The sequence below is a fragment of the Puma concolor genome, chromosome A3, assembly GCF_028749965.1.
Source record: "Puma concolor isolate L17-30 chromosome A3, mPumCon1.1.hap2, whole genome shotgun sequence".
Classification (NCBI taxonomy): Eukaryota; Metazoa; Chordata; class Mammalia; order Carnivora; family Felidae; genus Puma; species Puma concolor.
This window is the reverse complement of record NC_141669.1, coordinates 98330234-98349077: the sequence shown is the minus strand read 5'-3', so window position 1 is coordinate 98349077 and position 18844 is coordinate 98330234. Positions and strand designations below refer to the sequence as shown.

The 18844-nt window shown below is 59.7% G+C and overlaps 1 protein-coding gene across 3 annotated transcripts in view; it reads right to left on the bottom strand.

Annotated features, from left to right (window-relative positions):
- RRBP1 (ribosome binding protein 1) overlaps positions 1–18844 on the bottom strand; it is a 65442-nt gene that overhangs the window by 2753 nt on the left and 43845 nt on the right. For all 3 annotated transcript variants that reach the window (XM_086701628.1, XM_086701630.1, XM_086701629.1), the window contains 15 exons: positions 18523–18675; positions 17674–17792; positions 15150–15303; positions 12734–12872; positions 10721–10899; positions 10549–10574; positions 7715–7805; positions 6807–6899; positions 4596–4688; positions 4431–4514; positions 4186–4275; positions 3388–3480; positions 2900–2971; positions 2235–2330; positions 1588–1671 (listed from right to left, as the gene is read on the bottom strand). In XM_086701628.1, the coding sequence (XP_086557754.1) occupies positions 1588–1671; positions 2235–2330; positions 2900–2971; positions 3388–3480; positions 4186–4275; positions 4431–4514; positions 4596–4688; positions 6807–6899; positions 7715–7805; positions 10549–10574; positions 10721–10899; positions 12734–12872; positions 15150–15303; positions 17674–17792; positions 18523–18675 (1566 nt within the window). The remainder of the gene's footprint in view (positions 1–1587; positions 1672–2234; positions 2331–2899; positions 2972–3387; positions 3481–4185; positions 4276–4430; positions 4515–4595; positions 4689–6806; positions 6900–7714; positions 7806–10548; positions 10575–10720; positions 10900–12733; positions 12873–15149; positions 15304–17673; positions 17793–18522; positions 18676–18844) is intronic.

Below are 18844 nucleotides of genomic sequence, written 5' to 3'. Positions count from 1 at the left end.
TCAGAGTCCCCATGCAGGTTCACTGGGCAGGGGGCCAGTGCCATGATCCCTCACCGGAGCCAAACTCTGAGGGGCCCACACTGGTCCCATCCACGTGCTTTGCTCCAAGGCCAGCCGTGGAGCCCTCCCCGGGAGCAAGGTGACCCCTGATGGACACGGCACACACACAGCTAAGGAATCCAAACGGGAGGGAGAGGCGGTGGACAGGCTCTGCACAAACACTGCCTATGTCCCTGTCCCGGATTCCTTCCAGATGCAGCCCACGATTTAGGGGCCTAAAAAAGATCACGAGAGGACACGTGCCTATCAAGGTCCCATCACACCAGAGCTCCATCGCTGGGAGCAGGTGACACACGTGGTGGCCCCCCAGGCACTGGGCCTCCAACCTGAAGCGGAAGCAGCATTGCCCACGGAGCGCTGGTAAAGGTTCTAGTTGGGGGATCTGCGTGGGCACTCGGTGCGAGCTCTCCAGCGGGCATGGATGGTCTCGGGCCCCATTCCAAAAGGCCCTGCTCCAAAGGGTACCCCTAGTGTGCGGGTACCCTTTCCTGCTTCCCTCCTTCCCAACACCAGCCCCCCAAAGGTGACCCCAAAATGCGCAGGCCTTTGATGATGAGGAATTTGGGGATCTTCTCTGCACAGGACCTCAACTGGGACAGCACCCCTAAGGCTGGTCGCCTAGACCCGGCTTAGGTTAGCAGCTTTCGGGGTCAGGTGATTCGGCATGGATGACACCTGCCCTCTAGTGTGAGGCCCTAATAACCTGAGGGGCCCCTGTGGAGTCAGGAGCTCGTGCCCCAACATGGATGCTGCTGTGAGAACGCCAGCACCACGGACCAGACCTTCCGTCTCCTCTCAAAAAACCAGGCACGTGTGTTTGTATCCAAGATCTACCAATTTCTAAGTGTTAACAGTGAATTCAAGGTGTGAAGAAAGACCACAGATCCAACGGAATAGGCTGTGGCCTCCGGGGCCACGGCTTGTGGCTGTAGTCCCACAGCTGGGACCAGGACGGGGGAGGCCCGACTCCGTGGGGCCTCACTGACCTTGCCGGGCAGCAGGGAGCGGGGCAGCTGCCAAAGCAGACAACTAAGAGGACCCGAGGTCACCTGCACGGCAGGGAGCCCCACACAGCAGGAAATGGCACCCCCAGTCATCCCCCTGCCTCAGTGCCCACCCATACATTTGACTGAATGCGTCTGAGCCACTGCTGAAGTGAGAAAACACCCGAGGGCCACGGAGGGCGAGGTAGTGCTGAGCCACAGGGCTCACGGAGATTTGAACTTCCCAGAACCCCTGCCCTGAGCTCCCAGTGCCTTTACGGGGCCAGGCCGCACCAGGGGACGTGTGACTAGAGCCCGAGCACTGGCCCTGGCAGCCACACGCCCAGCTCCGAGTTCTGGGCCAACGCGCAAGGAGCCCCTTCAGCACGGCTGATCAAAGCCGGCCCCAGAGGTTACACCGGGGCACACCCCACTCCACTGTGCCGTGTGACCTTGCACGGGGTGGAGAACCACGACTGGCCGATGAACCGCACACACGCACACACGCCCTGGCACTGTTCCCCTCCCGTCCACCCTCACTCACCAGGGCGAGCTCATTGCTTTGTTTCTGGGCTTCACTCTTGGCTGCATCCAGCTGAGACTGAGATTCTAATAAAAGTTGCCTCAACTTGAAGAGAAAACGAATCCAGGTGATGGGGGGAAAAGGAGAAAAGAAAACCAGTTCCTATGAGTTAACACCTACGCACACAAGCTGCTCCAAGCCCTGAGAGCATTCCGGAGCAGCGTGGGCCTGGCAGGGGCTCCTCGGCCTCCCCAAACTACGGTTTCTCTCTGAAGACGTGGGGAAGACAGAATCCACTACAGGCCTGTCTTGGATCTTGGTTTACAGACCATCTTATAAAATACGGCCAAAAGTTTGAAATCAAACCAGGACTGGGGGGGGGGGGTTGCCGCCTCTGAACAGTCAGTAAACGGTATCAAATTTAAGCCCATTTGCCTCTGAAATGGTGTCCCCGGGCCAGGGAAGGAAGTGGCCTCACGAGGCTGTCCTGCTGTATGCTTCCCTGCTGGTGGCACGGTCTTTCTGCCATTCGCCCATGACACCCCTCTCAGGTCAGCTGGCCCACGGCCAGGGCAGAAGCCCGAGAGCCCAGACTCTGAGTTCCTATTAATGAGCACCATGGAAGGAGAAACCCAGGACGGGCTGGAGACCTCGCCGGGCAGACTCACCCCTGCCACCTCCTTGGCGTAGCTCTGGCACTCGGCGCTGGAGGCCGCCATGTGCTTCTCCAGCTCTGCTTCCAGATGTGAGGTGTGTTCCCGCACCTGGATACACACACACACACACACACACACCACAGGCCTCGAGTGGGCCAGCAGGAGGCACTGACCACGGGGGACAGGGTGACGGGGCGCAACAAGGCTGGCTGCCCTGGGGTAGGGGCTGGGAGACTTTCCGTGGCCTGTTGGCAATGGGCCAACCAAGGACAGGCAGAAATGAGTCCCTGGCAGCAGAACACTGTCCTGAACTCCGGCACTCCTGGGCCCAGATGTGTTCCAGACTCCACGGTGGGGAAGAGCTTTTAGATTTCCTTGTTAGGTGGGCACCAGAGGCCCCCTCCACAAGGCCAGGGCTGACCGTGTCTGCAGAGCCCTGGGGCCACCCGACGCCCCTCCCACGCTGCAGACGCTGCCGTGTGCCGGGGCCAGGCATCCCGCACAGGCCCTCTGCCATTTCGGGCCGCTCTGAGTTGCCAAGTGGCTCTCAAGAAAGAAAAGCAGGACAGACGAGATCCCTCCGCCCCTCTCAACACGTGTGGTCCACGAGGGAGAAAGAACTACGGTGGCCTCTGTAATGAGGAAAGCAGCCCTCTGGGCAGAGCCCCCGCGCCTACCTGATCTGAACTTTCAAGTTCTCCTCTCAGCTTCTCTACGATCTCTTCGAGATGTGTCACTGTGACCCGTGACTGCAAAGCAAGGGCAAGGTCCCATCAAATGCGAGCCCCTGGGACGCAGTGCCACGTGTCCCCGAACCCGAGCAGGACGGGGCCCCCTCTCCCAGGAAGCCCAGTGGTGCCCGCCCACCTCATGCATGACCAGCAGCCTCTCCCTAGGGTAGGGGTGGGGGTGCCCTGGAGACGGAGAAGTCAGCAGTCACTCCGTAATCAACACTTTATGTGGCATCGCCAAAACCCAGCGCACTCGCCTCCTGTCTCCCAGGAGACCCACGTGACCCCATCGGCGCTCCCCCTGGTTTTGATGAATTCTGATCTAGCTGTGGGCCTTTGGGAAGTTGTGTCTGAATTCTTAGGGAAGGCGGACCCCCCCGGAGCGACGCCCAGGTCACCGGTCCCAGGCCAGGGTCTCAGGGCCCTTCCAGTACCTTCTGGAGCTCCTCCTCCGTGGCGCTCACTTTGGCCTTCCACACCTGCTCCTCCTCCTCCACGCTCCTCTGTAGGTCCTTGAGCATGCCCTCCTGGGGGAAAGGGACACTGAGGCGGGGCCCCTCTGCCTGTAGACCGCACCCCCATGAACACAACCGCAGCCTAGTGCCCCTGGCTCCTCTGGGATGGCTGCCTGGCTGTCAGCGTGGCCCAGCTCTGACTTCGTCATAGTTGTCACATGGGGAGGAAGGCGGGCCACAGTCCCCGAGTGGGGTCTCTGGCCAGTGTGCGAACGAAGGCTGTGCGTGGGCCATGAAGGGGAATGAGGTCTGTGACCCGAAGGACACCACCAGGGTTCTCATCTCCGTTGGGTTTGCCACCAGCGCTGATCTCGGGCCCGGGACGGGGTCGGGCAGGAGGTCTAGACTTAGTGTGGCTCCGGCAGTCACACGGACAGTGGCTGCAAGCCCGCCGTCAGCCAGATGCCCACCTCTTCCTTTCCCAGACTGTTCCGTGTCCCGACTGTCTCTGCACCCCCAGCTCCAAACCCGCAGCCCAGCCCTCTCCTCCGCTCAGAAGCAACGAAGGCCTGAGCACCTCCTTCATCCCCTTTGGGGCCCAGACAGGGGCAACGGCTCGCCCAAGGGCGCACAGAGCCAGAGTCTGAACCCAGGGCTCTTTCCCCCAGGGCCACTGGCCTGCCCACTGCCTGGAGGCTCTGAGAGCTCTTTCCTGGCAGCCCCGTGAGGGACACCCAGCCAAGAGCCTTGCCAGAGGTCCTGCCTCTCGCACCCTACCGTCTCCGCCAGGATGGTGCGGTACTGGTCACACTCAGCCTGCAGACTGTTCTGGGTCTCCTCGGCCTCCCTCAGCTTGGAGGCCAGGTCCTGAGGGCAGAACAGGGGTCTGGCTAGCCAAGCACAAAGGTTTCGCCCAGCTGCCTGATGAGGCAGCTCCAGGCACCCTCCCTTCCCAGCGACAGGGGACAGCAGAAGTGACCACGGCGGCCCCGGCAAGGGTGTGTGTCGGCACCCGTGCTTACCGAGGAGGGCTCTGTGCCAGCTGGCGGCGGCTTCAGCAGCTCGGGGCCCTTCTCTCGGAGTTCCTGCAGCCACTCGGTGTAACTCTGCCACAAAACACACGAGGTAGGGCCCGGAGACATTTCCTGTGGGCAGTGGGGTCCCGCGGGAGCCACCTCGCCTCCTACCTGGTGTGCCGAGCCAGAGAGCGCTGGCAGCAGGGCGAGCAGGGCTTCCTTGGTCTGTGCCTCGGTCAAGCTGAGCTGCCTCTCCGATTCCTCCTAGAGCAGTGGTGGGTGGGTGGGGGAGCGCAGCATTCAGTTGTGACACTTAGGGCAACCCCAGGGAGTGTTCCTGGAGATGCCCGGTCCCCACCTCAGCTCTTCAGGGGAGGAACAGAATCAAAGGAGAAGACAGGTAGCTTCCGTGGGACCGAAAGGGGCGGTGGAGTGGGGGCTCAACCTCAGCAGCCAGGCTCTGGCCACCTCGGCCTGCGCTGGGTCAGTCCCGACAGATCTCAGTGCTGACGGGGAGACAGCAAGGTGCCCACGTGGCAGGTGCAGGCTCCTGACACCCCCCAGCAGGAACCTACCCACCATCGGTTCTGAATTTTGGAGCTCTCCAGATAAGCATGTGCGTGCTCCTGTGTGCATGTGGACGACCAAGCTGCTGGGGGGGGGGGGGTGCTGAGGGGGAGGCAGAGGACAGGTGAATCTCCTAGCAGCCACCACTTAAGGGCTATTGCCAGCCAGGAGCAGCGGGGATCAGGACCCCCACTCTGCAAAGGAAGGGACCCACCCAGAAGGGCTAAGGGCTTGGTTGGGGTCCTGGCTCTTCTGAAGCCTGACTCACACTGGCCAGGCTGCCAGGCCAGACCCCATCCGCCCTCCTTGAGGCTCCCACGCAAAGCGCAAGGAGGACCCCGGGGAGGTTTCTGGCTAAAAGAAAGTCTTATCTAGTATCCTGTGCCCAGTAGGTTGAACCTGCTGCCGACGGCACGGCTGGAGACCTGAAGGTGACACGAGAACTCTGACCGGATCAGGACCTTCCAATGCTGTTCTGGAATGTGCATGACAAACGGACGCCCCGTCTGCCCACAGCACCCATGTGATCTATACTCAAGTCTCAGAAGTGGACCCTTCTTGGCTCACCACCGATGCAAACAACGCTGCTGGTCGATGCCGGTGGCCTGCTCTGAATCCTTGACCTCATGACCCCATTCAGGCCGCCTGGCCACGTGAGTCCCAGGCAAGGGCCAGAGGACCCAGAGACCAGCTCCTATCAATCTGGCTGCATGACTGCAGGTGACATCTCTCATTACAGCTCCTGCATTTGCCACAGAAAGGCCACAGGCTTCCAGGTCACCTCCGAGGAGTCTAACTACAGCTGTTGACCTGAGGCCAGCCCTCCACCTCCTGCCTTGTCTTGGGGCCTCATCTGCTACAACCCTCAGACTTCCTGGGAGGCTCATGAAAGTCACTGCAGAGCTCATGATAACAGGACAGACATTCCTTCTGCATGAGCGAGGCTGGGAGGGGAGGGCTAGCTGCCCCGGGGCCTTTCATCAAGGACAGAAACGGGTGGCAAGAGGGGGTGGGTGAGGCCTCCCATGGCTGCCACTGCAGGCCACGTCCCCAGGCCAGAGCTCAGTGCTGGCTCCCGGCCCAGGGCTCCAGAGGCAACGTGGGGCCCCAAACATGGAGACACCCACATTCCGCCGAGCTGGGTGGCACAGATCCCGGGACCTATAGACAGCTTGCTGCTAAAGACAACTTTCCTTCTGCTACTTATGGTAAAGATCAACCACAGGACTTACTGGGCCAGGATCTCATGGGCCCCAAGAAAGTGGCCAGAGAGAAAAACAACTTGAGGACAGCCAACCTTGGGCTCAAAGGCAGTGAGGCCAGAAGGGCTCATAGCCCCATGGCCGCTCAGTCTCTGCACCCTAATGGCAAAAGGCCCAGGTGAGAAAAAGTACCGGGGGGTACGTTCCCCTCTTCACCTTAAGGAGAAATGAAGGAGAGGGAGGAGGAGGGTAAGGGGGACGATGCAGGCGCACAGGGCACACTGTCCGCTGGCCTCGGGGCCCCCTGGCACGATCACCGAGGGGCCCGCTGGCACGGATCTCCGAGGGGCCCCCTGGCACGGATCTCCGAGGGGCCCCTGGCACGGATCTCCGAGGGGCCCCCTGGCACGGATCTCCGAGGGGCCCCTGGCACGGATCTCTGAGGGGCCCCCTGGCATGGATCTCTGAGGGACCCCCTGGCATGGATCTCTGAGGCTCCGAGGCCAAGGCTGCTCTGCACGCGGTTTGTGTGTTTTGTGTGGTTTGCTAAACCACACAGTTGCTGCCGACCGAATCTTGACCAGCAGGGAGTCTGTGCGTGTGGGACTCTGACCTTGGCCTGGGTCAGGGAGCGCAGCTTCTCCTCACAGGCTCTCTCGGCCGAGGCCAGAGCCTCCATGGCCTTCCAGTTCTTCTCTCGGAGGTCCTGGGGGCAGAGGCAGGAGAGGTCAGCGGCCAGGGAGGGTCGGCTGCCCACACATCCCACCCGGGATGCCTGAGCCGGGCTCAGCAGCAAGGGAGAACCCTCCCCAACCCCACTTGAGACCCCAACGGGGAGACTGCCAAGGGACAAAACGTGCTTTATCTTGGCGCACGCAGCCTGGTTCCTCTGGGGCAGCCCGCTAGGGAGCGGCCGTGGCACCAGGCCGTGAGGAGGCTCCAGCGTGAAGGAGAGAGAAGACAGGGTCGGCTGGCTCCTCAGAGAGAAGCAGCTCCTGTCACCACCGACCCCTCAGCTGGCTCTGGCCGCGCCAGGCACAGGGAGGGCCAGGCGGGGCTCCCGGGGGAAGAGGAGACGGGGGAGCCAGGGAGCCTGGGCCACCTGAGGAGCAGTGAGGGGCAGCCCGGCAAGGAGGATGTAGCAGGGGCTCCGCACCCCCTGCAGAGGAAAGGGGCTTCCATATCCCCTTCTCCTGACAATTGCCTCCCTACTCCAAGGTGACCATATGACCCAGACCAGACCAACTGGTACATTCTGACCCCACCATGGGGTGGGGGTAAGGGGGGGCAGGGGGCTCCATGCTTGGGCACGTGACCCAAGCCGACGGGAAGGGAGTCAGCTCTGGGCCTTATGACGGACCCAAAGGGGAAAGGAGGCCTCACCCAAGCCGCCAAAGGCAGGCAGGCTTCCAGGCACGAACAGCACGACGGGACATAAAGGGGTAGCCAAACCCTTTCCTGAGTGGTTAGGGGTGGGATTCCCACAAGGCCAGCCTCACACCCACGCTTCTCAGCACTCACATTGTTCTTCACTTTCTGCTGCTCAACTGCCTCCTTGAGCTCGGTGGCCTCCTTTTCCAGACACCGCACCTGGGACTCCAGCTCCTTGAGGCTGAAGGGAGACAGTGACGTCACTGCTGCACTCCAAGGGCCGTGCCACCCCAGGTCCTGTCTCGGGAGTGCCCCTTCTGCTGCCTCGACACCTACCCGGAGCCACTTGGCTACGGGTCAGTCCCCTCCCACTGCCCCCAATCACGTCAACAGAGCACAAGCTTTCAAGGGGAGCCCAAGGAACCGCCTCGGCCCCATCCTCTCCACTCATCCCGAGTGCCCAGGGGGCTGGGTGCAGACCCAAAAGGCCACCAGAATTATACCTGGTGACACTGGCTGCTGGGATTGAAGAGGTCAGAGCAGCCACAGTGGCCGAAACAGGGATGTATCCCAGACAGTAGGGTTTGGGGGATGCTTTTTCTTCTACTGAACGGTATGTGGCTTCTATTCAACCTGGTCCTGCTCGGTCCCCACAAAACATGTCAGCTGGCCCTTCCCTATGGCCACAGCCACACCTGGCCCTCCGAAGACATGGGCTGGGCCTTCTCAGAGGTCGACTGAGCTAGACTCAGGTGGTGTTGTCACCTGCACACCCATCGAGACTCCGGACGCCACTGCTCTCAGCAGCTCATGACAGGCCAGCAGTCTCTGCAGGGTACAGCAGGACCATCCTTTGTCCAGAACCTAACTCTGCTGAGGCCCAAAGGCTCCTCCCTCAGGCCTGCGCCCGGGCTCTGGGGAATCAGCTCTGGGTGACGCCCCAGATGCCATGGGGTTGGTGAGATGTCAGTCCTGTCTCCACATTCAAGAGCCTAGTGGGCTTTGACCACCCTCATCTTCCAGACAGTGAGAGGTTGACGCTGCTACAGATGGACTAGCTGTTCTGAGTCACAGGCTTCAAATAGGGGCTTTAACATGTTGGGTTCTGCATTAAACTTTAGGGCAGCGAAGACCCCAGGAACAGCAGGAACAGGTGAAATCTGAAGTCCAGAAGTGATGAACTTGGAAAGAGGTCCCCCACCCATGGGTGTGCCCACCAGAGGGGGCTGCCAGCAGTCTGGGGGAGGCAGGTGGGGCCCTGGCCACTGCCAGCCAGATGAGGACATACACATCTGCATTTCTTTTCATGGGCCGCGGTCAACAACGTTTTTGCAAAACACCATTCTCACGCACCTTAGGACTGAACAAAACAATTGTGAGCGTGGGCCGCTAGTTGCCCCAACCAACCTACCAGGGAATGGGTTCCCACCGTGGCAACGCCTCACCTCGTTACTCTCAAAACAGTTTTGGTCAAGGCCTTGAAGTCAGTTGTTGACTTCTTGGGGGGTGGTTTCAGGCCCAAGGAACCTTGACCTCACCCTTAAAGCTGTACCGGGACCCCTCGCAGCAATTCCCTCAAGCACCATCCTCCCCACCCCCCCAATGCAAGAGCCTGCCTCCAGCAAACCACCACATGAGCAAACCCAGGCAGGCAGATGGCAAGGACACACTGACAATCAGCCCCCTGGCGGCAGCTGCCTGGGTTCCAGAACATCTGGGTCGGATCACTCATCTCCACCCAGAACAGGATGGCCAGACTTAGACATAATTTCCAGATAAATTCAGAAGGAAATTTAAAAAACCGATTTCTGCCAAACACATCTGCACAATGCAAAAAATTAGAATGAACCATTATTTGCGGTGTAACTTTGATGTCCCAATAATTTGCTCTGTGATCCAAGAATGTGATCTTAAAACACAAAAGCAAAAAAAACCCTCATCAAACACAACCTCTCTACTCCAATAAATACCAAGAGAAACAAAATTCACGTGAACTTTCTGCAAAGTAGCAGTGGGAAAGGAACATGGAGAGTTTCGTCCTGAGTCTCCTGCAAGGCATTTTGGGCCCTCTGGCTTCCTTCCTCAGCTCCCAAACCGCTAAGCCTGAGGCTAAGAAACATGGACCACGGCCCGAGGAGGCGCAGGGGAGGTGACTCACTGGTGGCAGCAGCCAGAACAAGGGAATCATGTCAGCTGATGGTCTGGGACATGTCTTATTGTCTGCATAGGGACAGAGGACACCCTTCATGCCTCACCCCCCGTGACTATCCTGTGGAGCCCTGGCCACAGCAGCCAGGACCCTCTCCCAAGCCTGTGGACATCTGTTCAGGGACGCATGCTCCAGAGGTGATGGTCCCAAGGACTCTAAGTCCCCTAACTCAAGCCACTCCACCCAAGTATTGGCTCCAGCCTTTGCAACAGCAAATAAACAGTCTCCTAGCACAGCCTCGTGCTGGGTCACCAATACCGAGAGCGAACAAGGTCGGCCAGCAGTGAAGTTGCCTCGCGGGCAATCCTGTGACTTGGGCCAGCTCTCAACTGCACGGACATCGCAGATCTGTGCAAAAAGCTGGAGACCTCCTGGGTTCTCTAGATGGGTGTGTAATCACGGCTGCTACCTCATTTACGATCTCAGTCCCTAAAAAACCCTCGCCTTGTAGACATGGAGACCCTCCGACCAGCTGAGTCACAGATGGATGGACGGACAGGAGGGGGCAGAAGGTCCAGAAGCCCCCACCGAGCACCTGCCAGTCTCCACACAGTTGAGCCTCGCTCCTCGAGAGGAGGCAAGGAGCTCTTTGCAAGGAGGCCTTATTTTCTGGCCAGGCCTGTTCCCTGTCCTCAGAGCCACCGGAGGGAGCAGGGAAAGGCAAGGGCCTCTGAAGGGGCTCTTCCCCAGGGAATCTGTGCACCCTGCTGGAAGCCCTGGCTCCTGGGGTCCTGGCCACCCCACGCTAAGGCTGCGGGCCTCCGCTTCCACTTACTGGGCCTGCTGCTCCACTTGGCTGGCCTGGAACGAGAGACAGAAAGCGCCGCGGTCACCATGAGACTGGCTTCGTGCGGCAACTAGTCAGGACGGGGCCCATCCACGGTCGGCCCTCTCTGCTTGGCAGGGTGGGACTCGGCAGCCTTCTCCCTCCCCTCCCGAAGGCTGACCTGGGCGTCCTGGGTGTCTCGGGCCTGGCCCGCCTCCAGCAGGGCCTCAATGGACCGGATTCTCTCGGTGAGCTGCGAGTTCTCAGCCCTGGCCTCCTTGAGCTGCCCGTGGAGACCACTCAGCTCCTCACACTTGCTCTTCATCTCCGCCTCGGAGGACTGAAGTTTGCTGTGCAGCTCTGAGGAGAAGCGTGCAAGGGTGGGTGGGGGCGGGAAACGCCGGCACGGCCACCCCCACTGCCTTCTGCGTGCGCCCAGGCCCGTAAGACACACTTGTGACCACCGGGCATCTTAGCGGCTGAGGGACAAAGTCACTCTGGCTTTTGCTCCCCAGCGCACACTGGGGTGGAACGAAATGCCCTGAGATCGCTCATGGGAAAATGATGCCACTCTGAAATGGATTCCAGCTGTAGCTGCTGAACTTTTGTTCTCTGGGACACTGGCTCATATCAGCTGAGCTCTGCTTAGGCAACTCGAACCCAGCACTCCCGCCGATCAGCCTGGTCTCCTCGTCTGGCTGCTCTGCTCCTCCGTGTCCCCACTTCTCACCAGCCAGCGAGGCCTGTGGGTTCCACATCCGCTGTCTGCCAAATCCCTCCCCGGCCCACCAGCACCCTGGAGCCACCTGGGCCCAGCCTGCTGCCTTTGGCCGGAATGACTGCAAGAGCTTCACGCCTGCTCCCCTGGGCCACTCCTGCTCCTCTGGTCCGGTCTCCACCCAGCACCGGAGCATCCACAAGTACAAGGGGCTCATGCCACCCCCGTCCCAGACGCCCTGAGTGCTCCCAGCACGCTACACCTCACAGGGAGGGCTACCTGGGGCCCCACACTGGCCGACCGCCTTCTTGTTCCAGTCACACTTGTTGATCTTATGCCTCTGTTTCTTATACGGGCCAAGTTCAAGTTCATCCCCATTCTCAGGGGCCCTGTGCTGGCCGTTTCTGCCTCTTCCCGGTCTTTGTGAGACCATCCCCTTCCTGTCATCCAGACTTGGCTTGAACCTTTCCTCTGCCTCAGAGAGGCCTCCCCGACCACCCAATCTAAAGCCACACCTGGCCCATTAGAGTGAGGTCAGCAAACGAGGCCCAAGGGCCACTTCTGGCCCACTGCCTGTTTTTGTAAGTAAAGCTTCATTGGAACACAGCCAGGTCTGTCTGTTTATACGCCGTCTAGGGCTGCTTTTGCATTATGACAGCAGAGCTGAGCAGCTGTGACAGACCCTGTGTCTGGCCCACAAAGTCAAAACTATTTACTAGCTGCCTCTTCAGAGAAACAGAATACTAACCCTGCGTTAGGTCATGCTGGCTGTTTGAAGCCGGTAGAGCACAGGGCTGGTTGATGCATGGCCCCCCCACCTGACTACTGTCTCTCCTGCTAGAATGTGGCCCTGCTGCCACTGCTTTACTCCTGGCCGAGCTCTGGGTGCCTATGGCAGTCGCAAGGAAATACTTGTGAGCAAGTGACTATGGAGTGGTCACTGGCCTCGTGTGCCCTATTTCTCCAGGGGCCCTCAGCACCCTCACTTGGCCACATTCTCCTGATTATGAAGGTTACCTGTATGTAGGCCTAGGGGGACCATAGGGGGACCATAGGCCACCTTCCAAACCTAGCTTTTGGGCTGAGTGAGCCAGGACAGGTCCAGAAGGAGTCCACTGAGAAGGTCGGCAAAGGCCTCAGGGTTGCTGCGGCTCTCACCCACAGCCGATGCTCCAGAGGGGGCCCCATGGCAAGGCAGGCTCCAGGCGGTGGCACCTTCCACGCCCCCGACTCCCCAGCCGCGCTCTCAAGCTCCGCCCCGACACCTAGTTCTTGCTGGCTCTGCCCGCCTCCTGCCGAGACCGTCACCTCATGACCACCTGAGGGGCAGAGTCAGGGATCCCATGCTGCCCTCACTCGCCAGCAGGGCTGGTCATCTTATGGGCTCCGGGGCCCGGCAGTGGGGCCAGGGCGGTGTGTGGCTCCACATCTGGCACAGACCCTCAGGCCCGCTGGGAGCCAACAGGCCACCCTTACCGGCCATCTGCTGCTGCTGCTCCTGGGCCTTCTCGGCGTCCGCCCGCAGGCTGGCGTGGCTGGTCTGTGAGCGGCACAGTTCCCGGCTGACCTCGTCCAGGCGCTTCTGCAGAGCCTCCTCACTCTCCTTGTGAGACACCTGGGGACCGGGCACAGGGAAGGGGGCCGTGAAGATGCCAGAGGGAGGCCAGCCCCTCAGCTGGCTCTGACGTCGCAGATGACAGAGAACTCTCTCCAACCTGCCAACCTACCCCAACAGCCTTTATCAAATGCTCCTGCAGGAGCGCCTGGGAGGCTCTGTCGGTTAAGCATCTGACTCGATTTCAGCTCCAGTCACCACCTCACGGTTCGTGAGCTTAGCCCAAAGCTACGCTCTGTGTTGACGGTGCGGAGCCTTTTTGGGAATCATTCTCTCTCTCTCTCTCTCTCTCTCTCTCTCTGCCCCTCTCTCCTCTCTCAAAATAAATAAATAAACTTAAAAAAAAAATGCTCCTGGATTTCGGGGCATCTGAGTGGCTCAGTCAGTTGAGCATCCAACTTCGGCTCAGGTCATGATCTCATGGTTTGTGAGTTTGAGCCCCATGTCCAGCTCTGTGCTGTCAGCTCCGAGCCTGGAGCCTGCTTCGGATTCTGTGTCTCCCCTCTCTCTCTGCCCCTCCCCCGCTCATGCTCTGTCTCCCTCTGTGTCAAAAATAAATAAATGTTAAAAAAAATTTGAAAAAAAAAATGCTCCTGGATTTCTAAAGTCAGTTTACCCACCGGAAAAAGCCAGGAGGCCACGGCCACCCTGGCCCCTCAACAGTGAGTTCTTGGTAAGGGGCCCCAGGTGATGAAGCGCAGTCACAGAAAGGGAAAAGCCCCGTTTTGATTTCAGTGTGACACAGAGAGTTGCTTCCCGCAACCTAACCCTCCAGAAAAACCTGGAGACCTCCTGAGTTGGCCCCTGTAAGATTCGCATCTGTTGAGCTCTTGTTCTGAGCAAAGGACTACTGTAGGCATTCTGTGTGTGCATCAGTGTGGTGAATCCTCAGCCAGCCCATGGGACAGGTACTACTGTCACGCCCTTTTTCAGATGGGGAAAAAGGCTCCAAAATCCCCAGCGGACACCGGGGGCTTCACTGTCAGCAACGGGACAACAGAGGAGGTAGCCACACACCCCTGCCTCCTTCACCACCTGCGGTCATCCACTCCCAGAATCTCTGGCATCAGAGAGGAAAGAGGGGACTCTCTGCGGCCCCAGGTGGCGGACGACAGCCCGAAGCCTGAGAGGGCAAGAGACGCTCAGAGTCTGGGGCTTACTAGTGAGGGCCAGCCCCAGGCTTTGACCCCTTAGAAGTGGCACACATAACGGTGATGAGCTGGGCGCCAGAGGGGAGGTTCCAGCCCCCGAAACACAGGAACTATCCCGAAACCTTTAACACGTGATCACCGCTAGGCCCACCCCAGTGAGCATCTGATCTCACTGGTGTGGGTGGGCCTGCTTTAGGTAAAAATAGCAAACACCAAATCATCCATCTTGATGCGGCCCCAATAATCCACACTGTGTTTACCTGTCCGTGTTCCTTTTTGGTCCCTCGTATACACCCAAAACTGGTCTTACAATTTCACGTCTGTCGTTTTCGTACCTTCCACAAGACTCATGCTACAGCCTAACTTCAATGGCTGAGCCGCAGAAGGGCCCAGGGCCCTCAGACCACCAGGACTTCCTCCCGCAGGTAAGTTAAATACACAGCAGACATGATAGCAAGGCTCCCCACATGCGGTCCCCAAACGGGCTGACTGGGGCATCCAGAAGCCTTCAGGGAAACAGGGAGCAAAGCCCCTAGGCTGAGGCCACACTGGATGTTGCCCAGTGCACTTTGGGATGGGGACAGTCTTCCTCCTCTGAAGGAGAACAGCCACTCTCCGGGGAAAATGACAGCTCTCGGGCCACAGCCGGAGGCTGAGAAGGAAGCATACCAGCCCAGCCTTGAAGCCCGAGGCTGCGGGACCACTGGTGGTGGCAAACATGGAAGGACAAACAGCTCTGGGGCCAGACCTAGGGGTTCAAATCCCACTTCTGTGTGAACTTGGGACCAGTTACTTCTCGGTGCCTCAGATCTTGTAATGGGTGACGACAGATAACAACGGCACCTACCTCCTAGGGTCCCGACGAGAGTTGGCGGGGTCAATGCTTGCAGAGCGCTCAGGACAATGCTGACCACACTGAGTGCACCTGCTCCACACCACTAGCGATCACTGTTACTAACGAGGCCCGGGCCGAGGGTTCCGGCCATCACGATCACGGGGAAGGGATGACCCGATGTGGCCAGGCAAGCTCTAGCCTGTCCCTGCTACGCAAATAGGCTTGGGGGGGGGGGGGGGGAGGGCGGGCAGAGCGGACTCGGGCGCTGAAGCGGCTGTCACCCTGGCTCACCTGCAGCTGTAGGACCTGTTTCTCAAAGGCGGCCGCCTTGGTCTCCAGAGCCTTCCGCTGCTGTTCCTCCTGCCGTGCGGCCTCTGACTTCTCCACCAACTCCTTGCTGACCTTGCTGAGCTCCTGCCGGAGCTTGGCCAGCTCCGCGTTCTGCCTGCAAGACAGTCACCAGCCCCAACTGACGGACAGAAGAGGGACTGACTGGGTGAGCTCTCGCCAGCCCCGAGGGCTCCCCCTGGGTGACAGGGCCTGGCAGGCGAGCCTTCCGTCTGGGGCACGTGCTCTTTTACAAGTGGTCACCCACATCCCAGAGCCACTATCAAAGCCTCTCATATTGTCGGTCCTATGGGCTTTGATGTGTGTTGGCGAAGACATTCTTTTGCCAGCGCCGCGTATGGACCATACAAAGAGAAGAGCAAAATGTGCCCTACAGTATCCCACAGGAACCCCGCCCAGAAAGTCAGAGAAAGTCAGAGAAAAGGCAAGACACTCCTCATTGCTGATCTAGGACCAGACAGGTCCCAGATGCAGGCTAACTGGCCTCGACACCCCTGCAGGGCTGGAGTCCATGCGCCCCACTTCCCTGGCAGACTGGACCATGGCCACGCCTGGGGGCCACCAGAGGTGGGAGGTTGAGGCACTTCACAAAACAGACTGTTGAACACTGCACAAAAGCTGGATCTCAGGACCGGCGACAAGCACAGAAGTGAAGGAAGGAGACTCGATTGAAAGGAAAAGAAAGACAGCTCAAGACCCGCTTTCCCCAGTGCGAGCAGGTGATCGGCCCACCAGCCTCATCAGTTCAGAAGACATCTCTCTGAGGCAGGACTGACTGTCCAGCCGTGAAACAGTACTCGGCAAGACAAAGGGGACAGACAAGACCGCCCACAACCCTGTACAGTGGTGTCACACCACGTGGAGGCCAGAAACCTGGCTAGGACCAGCTGCACTCTGCTGGCTGAGGGCCAGGTGGGTCCCACCTCTCTGCACTTGGCTTTTCCCACCTGCACCAATGTGGCTGTCCCAAAGGCTCTCTCTCAGCTCACGCTAAGGCCAAGATTCAAGACCGGAGGGCTTACAGCAAAGGCTAGATTCCAGTGCCCTGGGATAGAGACGGGAAGCTGAGTGGGTGGCCCCCTGGGACTGCTCTGGAGCTCTGGGCAGGGCCCCGGGACACCCACCCCACGCAGAGCAGAACTTCCACAAAGGGAGTCGGTGGCCACCGCCTCAGGGTGACAGGTCTGTAGCTTTATGGCTTTCCCCGGGACAGAGGCCGCAGTGGATTCTACATGAGCGGAGAAACCAGAGTTCCACTGTTACCTTCTGCTTGTAGCTGCTGAGGAAACCACAGCCACCAACCTCCAGCCTGCTGACAGGCCAGGGCAGACATGAAGAGGAGGCACACCCAGAGGAGGCCTCCGCACAGAAGGCACCAGCCTGGGGAAGGTGGCCGTTAGCTCACACTGCCCCGGGGGGCCACCGGCAAGACCAGACGCATGGGCACAGACTCCCCCTCCCCGGTCCGGCTCCTGGGCCAACCTTCTCCCCACTTGACTTGCAGCTAAGGGACAGAGGGTACTAGCGCCCTCTACCTTTGTCGGTTCTCCAGGCAAGAGGGGATGCTCTGGGGATAATGCAGAGCCTCGGAAAGTCCCTTCTGGATGCTTCAGGCCAAGAGAGGGCAAGGAAATGTGAATCAAAAGAAAATGTAGTGGGGCTTCCTCTGGGCCAGCCTGTTGAGACTGTAAATGCTCAAATCAGGAAGTCAGAAGAAAGCCACGCTGCCCTTCACAGGGTGAGGTCACTGTTGCCCTCCAAGGTCGGCCCCCTACTGGACTCACTAGCCCTTGGAACTCCTGATGGGTGATGCTGAGAGCAAGAGCCCCCCTGAGCAGGCCGGGCCGAGTGCCGTGAGGCAGGACTTACTACTGCAAATGTCCCTTCCAGCACAGGAGATCTCGTCTCCCGGTGGAGAATCCAGGGGCTCAGGCCCACGGCGGGTCCCCACACCACCAAACTCTGATCATGGACAATCCGCTAACCCCCAAAATTCTGGGTCACCATGAGAAGTGTTTAAAGACCCTACATCGAGATCCTGTGAAGACAGACGTGGAAAAGTACGTGTTCCCCCGGGAAGGCAAGATGCCAGCACCAGCCAGGACCTGAGAGGCACCCAACCACGTGGACACTGGGCACGGACAGACCAGACCGGGGTTTGCTGGCTCTCCCTGGCGCCTTGACCACGTGTGAGGATGCCGGCCACGTACTGGAAGGCTTGGCCACTCACAACCAGACAGGGGGATGGAGTCTCAGGCCAGAGCCCTGAAAGGGCAGGGTCGCAAGTGCACAGCCAGCCCCCCGTGCTCACTCACGTGTGGGGCCCATGCCAGGCTGCCGTGCCAGCCCCACATCCAGCAAGAAACTAGAATCTACCTGCAAAGCCTTGAGGCTCAGACACCCTCCCCAGCTCCAGAGCCTCCAGGAGAGCGCCCTCACGGTGTCTGAACGGGGGTGCTGAGCTTACTTGCTCTCCACCTGGCTCGTGGCCTGGTTCAAGGCATCCCTCAGGATGGAGTTCTCTTGCTGCAGACGGGCCAGCTGTGTGTTGGGGCCATTCTCCAGTTGCTCCTGAAGAGTCCGGATCTGCAAAGTCAGCGAAGGGGCATCAGAGTGCCTCTTGGCCTCATAGAGAGCCGGCTTTGGTGGGGAGCGAGGTCAGTGAGGCCCCAGCCCACAAACTAATGCACCAGAGGCAGGGTGACCCCCTGCATGTGCCCCCTCCCTTCCCTCTGCCTTACGGTCTGTAGACTCCAGGCACTGTGTTAACCGCCGTGACACCAAGCACATAGCCACAGCCTACAATTACCCCAAGGAAGCCTGTTTCCTGATCTCTGACCTCCCGTGGCACATCCCAAGCCAAGCAGCAGGGAGGTGGCCATGGCTCACCATGAACAGAGCACAGGGCTGGGGAGAAGGCACGGGGCTCTGGCCCCGCAGGCCAGGCTGGGCAGGAGGCCCCCGCTGGCCTCGGGTAGCTCATGCCTCTTGTTTCATGGGGTCCTCCCAAGCACAAGCGGAGAGGGCAGAGCCAGCATGACTGGGGAGTCACATGGAGGCTGCGAACTTGACCCACGGGAACGGAGGAGACGGGACACGGCACCGGCCACTTGGGACCAGGCTGTTTTCAAAAAGTGTTGTTTAAAATCTATTTTATATCTTCCTGGCTGCTGACGTTCACACACGCGTGGTGGGCTGGCCACGTGAAACGGCCCCTCCCTCCAAAACCAACCCGATTCTGAAGCCAGCTCCCCCACCCTGTGGGGAGCCATGTGCCCTCTGGGGCCCCCGACCGCACCCCAGAGCCACTGCCCACCTTGCCCTGTAGCTGCTGCACTTCCTTGACGTGCTCCCGGTAGCTGGCCTGCATGCGCGCCTGCACGGCTGTGATCTCCTGCTCCCGGGCCACAAGCTGCTTCTTCACCTTGGCCTCCCCGGCTGCTGCCTTAGCCTTTTCTGCTGCCAGCTCCTAGGACACAGCAAAGGGCACAGAGGCAGTCAGGCCAGGGCAGGAGCTTGTCAGACGGGCCCAAGGTCATCAGAGCCCAGACATCGCCTGGGGCTGGGGGCTTGAGACCCCCTCCCCCTGAGTTCCCGGACAGACCAAGCCAGCCACAGCAGAGAACCCACAGGAGGCA